This window comes from Vipera ursinii (assembly GCF_947247035.1).
Source record: "Vipera ursinii genome assembly, chromosome: 2".
NCBI classification, from domain to species: Eukaryota; Metazoa; Chordata; class Lepidosauria; order Squamata; family Viperidae; genus Vipera; species Vipera ursinii.
Window position 1 is genome coordinate 107028762 of NC_139513.1, and position 6032 is coordinate 107034793.

Here is a 6032-nt window from a genome sequence, read left to right on the forward strand (position 1 = left end):
TGCTGCCCTTTCGCCATCCACTTTTCCCTCCTCCTGACCTCCTGGTGGTTTCCCATCCTATCACTGAGGATGCTTTGGTTACAAAGCCGGGTGGGAGTGGGCCTCCCTCTGACCCACACATTTTGCCCTCCCACACACACCATGAGCAACTTGGCCAAGGAGAGCAAGCCAGTCAGCAGCAGCCTTTAGGAGGAGGTAAGCACGGCCAGGCGCCCCCTTGGGAAAGGCTGGACTGGGCCCTCCACTGCCCAGGGCAGCCTGCATCACTGGGGCTCCTCCGCATGGCCGGAGAGGGACAGAAAGGCTCCTCTGGTGGACAAGGGTGTAGTGCTCGCCCTGGTCTCGCCTTCCTCGGCTGGAGACAATGGATCCCCCCCAGCCCTGCACAGGCCACCTACCCCCAACACGAGCGATGTTGAGCTCGCCACACCCACACCTGCTATGCCTGCCACGCCCCCCCTACCCCCCCAAGTCTACAGTTTAAATACATTTAATGTCACAGTTTTTCTTACAGGACGTGTAAAGGAAAGATCCTAAAATTAGCATTTATAATGTTTTTTTTGCTTGTGGTTTTACTCTAAATAATGATCAGAGTTTAAATTGAACCATAAGCACTATATAAAGAAGGCTGCTAAGTGAATATTTATATGTAAATACATTAGTGGAAGAATGTTATTTGACTCTAATAAATCTGATGATGTATCTCTGCCAAAAATACCAATCTTAGTGCATGGTTTGGGAAATGCATTGTTTTTGGTCTTCCCCACTTTCTTAACATATGAAAGATGTATTCTTGTTCATAGGTGTACATCTTTGAGGAACATTCGTGATAATGAAGAGAAGGACTCTGCTTTCCGTGGCATCTGTATGATGATTGGAGTAAACCCTGGTGGAGTTGTACAGGTAAATAAGCTTTAAACATAAATTCTTTGCTTTGTTATGTATGCTATCCCAGGCTGAACAAGAAGATAGATCTTGCTGTACTGGTAAATCTACTGTTAAATTAATTAAGGATGTTTGACTCTCAAATGCTTAGCCATAATAGCAGTCAGTTATGAAAAATATTTTTATATGAGGAGACAATTTTTAAATTTTGCATGCGTCTCCCTTGCTAGACTCCAAACAGATGAATGTCTAGTTTTTCTAAAAAGACTGATCCTATTACCTTGAACTCTGCCAGCCTAATTCATAATAATCAGACATTTACTCAGTCCTGCATAAGTTTCAATTTGTTATGATCTTCATTGCTCATTAATTGATGTTAGAGCTGGCTGTTCCATTCTCTGCAGTATTTTCATATGCTCGTTAATATGTAGAAAACTAGTCAAAAACATCCAGTATATTATATATATTAGTTTCACAAGATCTTCCTTAGCTTAAGGCAGGCGTGCCAGGTTTCTTAACTTCACACTGGTTAGATTTTTTATTCCATGCCCTATACTTTTGCAGAATGATGTTGGCTTAAACTATAATTTGTAGTGAATATTTTCTTAAGAATTATCGTGTTTTTCTAGGATTTTATTTTCTTCTGTGATGCTGTTGCTTCATGGGTGAGTCCAAAGGATGACCTGAGAGATATGTTTTATAAGGTAAGTCATCATCATAGGAAGAGGTTTGTTTGACAGTATGCTGTATGAAGAGAAGTAGTCATTCTTTTAGAATTCATTTTACTTCAGTAAGTTGATGTTATTTGTATACTCATGTTGTTTCCTAATTTATATCTCTGAATTTTCTTTCTGAGTTTTTTTTGAAACTGTAGATAGATTATAAGCAGTTTTGTGTGAGATATAGGGTTGTGTTAATAATGGTGTGGTTGTAATGGTGTGCCTTTTTCTTCTTCCTAATGAGTGATAATGTATTTTTTTCCAGATTCTCCATGGTTTCAAAGATCAAGTTGGGGAAGATAACTGGCAGCAGTTCTCAGAGCAGTTTCCTCCACTTCTGAAAGAGAGGCTTGCTGCATTCTATGGTGTTTAGGCGAAGCCGCAAAACCATACTTGGTGAGTCCCAAGAATGTTGAGTGAGATTATATCCCCACAATTAAAAGGAGAATGGGTAACTAAAAGGGGATGGAGCATTTTTTAAGAAATCTTGTCTCAAGGCTGAGAAATTGAGAAGAAAAGGATAGATCTTCCAGCTCTAATCTCGTAATCCATACTGATTTTGAAGATCCAGCCTTTTCATTTTACTATACGCATTAGAATTAAGAAATATACCAATAAGACTTTAATGTCCACCATAACCAGTGGTATTGATTTTTATTGCTCCTGAATTGTGGCCAGTTTCCACTTCTAATTGTGGCTGTACTAATTTAACTCGTTACTCTGCATGATGAAAGTTAAGTAACTTGGATAAAACGAGTTGTGAAAAATGGTTCAGTCTTGTGAATTCAGTGGGTTATTGGCTACCTTTTTTTAATTCCAATAATTTCTTTCTTTTCTTAGGTTCCTGTGTGCGCTGGGAGGGATACTGGGAACTCGTCCATAACCCAGTGTTGCAGATCCCTGTTAATGGGGGGTTAGGGAGGACGGGAAGAGCATTGTGGGACATAAAATGACCGCTCCCCATCTCCTGAAATTTACAAAGTTGGGGGGGAGGGTGGGCCTCCATAACCAATTGAAACAAAAACCAGGGTATCTCAGTGGCAGAAGGAAAGGCCTCGTTTATTCAGAGGTCATCATAGATGGAATGGGGTGGGGTGGGACTCGGCCCTGCGCTGGGAAAAGGGAGCAAACTTAAACTGCAACACTCTTGAGAAGGGGATCTAACTAGGGGCCATCATAAAGAACTAGCTAATAATAATAATAAAGGATAGGTTTAAGATGTTAAAAAGGATTAAAAGCTACAGTGGTTTAAAGCCAGCTGACGAAGAGGGAAGGGTTAAAATGTAATCCAAGGGGGTTATACTACTGTATATTTCCAGTCACTGGGATTCAAGAGATCAGCTATTCTTCACCTTTTCAAGACTGCATGGTGACCAAGAAGTAGATTAGCAAATCTGTGAGTAGTCCATAATGACTAAGTGTAAGCATTTTCATCTAGGAACCTTAAAAAAAACCCACAGAAACTTTTTGCCATAATAATTGCCATGGCACTGTGTGCTAGAAGTGATGCTCAGTGCAAAGGCAGCCTGTGACCTTGCAGGGACCTGCTAGCCATCTAGGGAGCAGTCTTTTTCATAAGAAATCCTGTTGGAGAAGCATGTCTTCGTTTTTTTTTAAAGATGCCACAGTTGCCATGAGTCTTTTACCCTGTTGTTCAGCTGTTACTTTGTGACACTGCTATTATATTGCTTCAGTTGCAGGAGGCAGGAAGGAGCAAGGAGGGAAATTGAATTTCACCTGGGAATGACTACACAGGCCAAACGTGGGCAGAAAACAATGCATTTATTATTATTATTTTTTAAATGGCTCGTGGCATACAACGTCCTGCACTCTTCTGATCCGAGTGGTATTTTACATGATGGTAATTTACATTTTCTGTCTTAAGGACTTCTTTACCACATTCACCACTCTGGCCTACAAAAGAAATAGTAAACACAACAAAGTACAGAAGAATGATTAAACAGGGAATCCTCCATGAATGATCAGTGAAAGCTTGTAGCTTTTGCTGCATACTTAATGGAGTCGCTGTCTTAAGAAATTCTCATTAGATCCAATTGCACCCTTCTCTGAAAATGGGGGGGGGGGGTTGCTGAATGCTTTTAACATAGTTAAAGCCATAGATTTTTAATAGGAAATGAAAATGTTGGAAGTAGAAGCCCGTTTTCCCCAAAGGCAGCTAGGATGTGAGGGAAAGGGAATACTGCTTCACTTTTGGAAAAATGAGGAATGCTTGAGGAGAGGTAATACTCAAAAGGAACATTCTGGAGAATAAACAAGAACAAGATTTGTGCAAAGTGGTGTTTATCTACAGACAGCTTGGTGACAAGGAACAAGTGAGCTGTTCTGAGCAGATCCCAATGGAACTTCGGCAACATCAGGATTAATAGCCAGACAACTAGGTTGAACTGTGCCTTGTGTCCTGCATTGCTTCTGAGGGTGGTAAACAAAAGTGGTGAGACTACTTAGATGTTAAAGATGATTTGTGTGACAAAAGGGACATCTCTTTTGGGGGTTAAAGTTGTACTTTCTGACAGTAACTGATGGTGGTACTTTCAGTACTGTGTATGAACTTTTAAAAGTGTATTTGTGAGATTGCCCAGTAACTTAAGCTTCACTGATACACCTATCTACATTTTTCTTTATATTTCTGGCCTCCGTTTCATATGTTGATAATGCTTGCAGTTCTTGGAATTTGACATAGAACTTGCCGGGGCATTACCATACAGGCCTTTGTGCCAGAAAATCATTTCATTTGGGAGATGGCGCATACCTAGGTGAAAGCTGCTATTCTCATTTATGGATCTGATTGCTAGGAGGTGGGGCACGCCCTTGCATCTCTGCATCTCCTCCAAAGGTCAAAGAAACAATGGTAAAGTTGCAGATAGCAAACTTCCTGAATTTATCTTTTTAATAGTATCAAACTTGAGCAGGTCTCTGAAAGCAATCGGCTAGTTCTTTGCATTTTAATTGTTTTATTACAAGTGTTCCTCCTTGTGCTGTATTCTCCTTGTCCTGGGGGGAGGGGGAGCAGAGATTCTATTTGGGTAGCAATTGGTTTTTAAATGCATGGGAAAGAAATAGGCATCTGTGGAGGTGGAAGCCTGGCTTGTACTTTGAAACCAAGTGCCCAGGAGTATGAAAAGAAGGCTGTGAACTCTTCCATCCAGTGAAGTTTAAGCTACTTGGCCTGACTGCCTCTTGAAATGGAATTTGTCTTTTGTACAAGTGCTTCTAGTATTGCCTCCTGTTTGTTAATCCTGGATTTGTATATTTGTAAATGTGCCGTAATGTTTCCAATGGTGGAACTGCAGTGTACCTAGTGTTGAAGCAGCTGCTTGCACCTTGCTCAAATGAGATTTTTCTCATTTTTATGTATAATTTTTTGTCAACTAAAAAAATTCCTGTGACTCCAGTTTCCTTGTTTCTGACCACTTTCTTTGTCTTAACTTAAATGTTTTTCATCGTATTTTCCAATGTAGTGATTCATTCCCCCCACCCACCCACCCACCCACACACACACACACACACAAATTCAGGTGGGGTGAAGAAACCTGAATTCTGTATTTCCTACTGCTTAATTTGTATTAATTTTTTCCCTTGAATTGCCTCATTGAGAATACTACTTCAGTGGCGGATGGGAAACTATTTTTTCAAGTAACTTCAGTTTGTTGGTTAAGATTTGCCTTTTCAAATTATCATAATACAGTTGGTAGAATGAAACACTTTTTGAAAAGATGCATTTGAGCAATGTGGAATTAGAATTCTAAATTATACACAAACCCAAGATCATTTCCTTTCTAATACAGAAGTACGTGCTAGTGAAGATGTTGGAGCCCTTTGATAACGATTATTTTGCAGTGAGTTCAGAAGATAGATTTATGCAAATTCTCGGGCTTTCAGAAAAGAGAATTAGAAGTCACAATAACTATCTTGCACTGTGCCCTTAAAATGAGACAGCTGTAGCAACTTTCCTGTTCCTTGGACTTCTGTGAATAAATGGCTGATACAGTTTACATCAGAACTTAAGTAGTCTCTAATTCAGGGGTCTTCAAACTTGGCCCTTTTATGACTTGTGGACTTCAACTCCTAGAATTCCTCGGCCAGCATGCCTGGCTGAGGAATTCTGGGAGTTGAAGTCCACAAATTATTAAAGGGCCAAGTTTAAAGATCTCTGCTCTAGTTCTAGCCAATTTTCTGGGCTAAAACTTTTCAGTCATAAAAGGGCCAAGTTTGAAGACCTTTGCTCTAGTTCTACCCAATTTTCTGACAAGATTTTGTCTTTCATCATCTATATTAAAGATTTGTTACTACACAAGTCAACTGCAGGAATTTATTAATTGTATTTTATCTTTCTGGACAAGGTTGTCCTGGAGTGCCTTTAAACTAGATGGTAGTCATGCGTGTGCAATGTTTAGTTACCAAAACATA

General features: G+C 40.0%; 1 protein-coding gene across 4 annotated transcripts in view; it reads left to right on the forward strand.

Annotated features, from left to right (window-relative positions):
- TNPO2 (transportin 2) overlaps window positions 1-5016 on the forward strand; it is a 38530-nt gene extending 33514 nt beyond the window's left edge. For all 4 annotated transcript variants that reach the window (XM_083351315.1, XM_083351316.1, XM_083351314.1 and 1 more), the window contains exons 22-25: window positions 804-903; window positions 1515-1589; window positions 1870-2000; window positions 2445-5016. In XM_083351315.1, coding sequence (XP_083207441.1) covers window positions 804-903; window positions 1515-1589; window positions 1870-1977 — 283 coding nt within the window. In that variant the 3' untranslated portion in view covers window positions 1978-2000; window positions 2445-5016. The remainder of the gene's footprint in view (window positions 1-803; window positions 904-1514; window positions 1590-1869; window positions 2001-2444) is intronic.
- Window positions 5017-6032: the final 1016 nt, after the last annotated feature.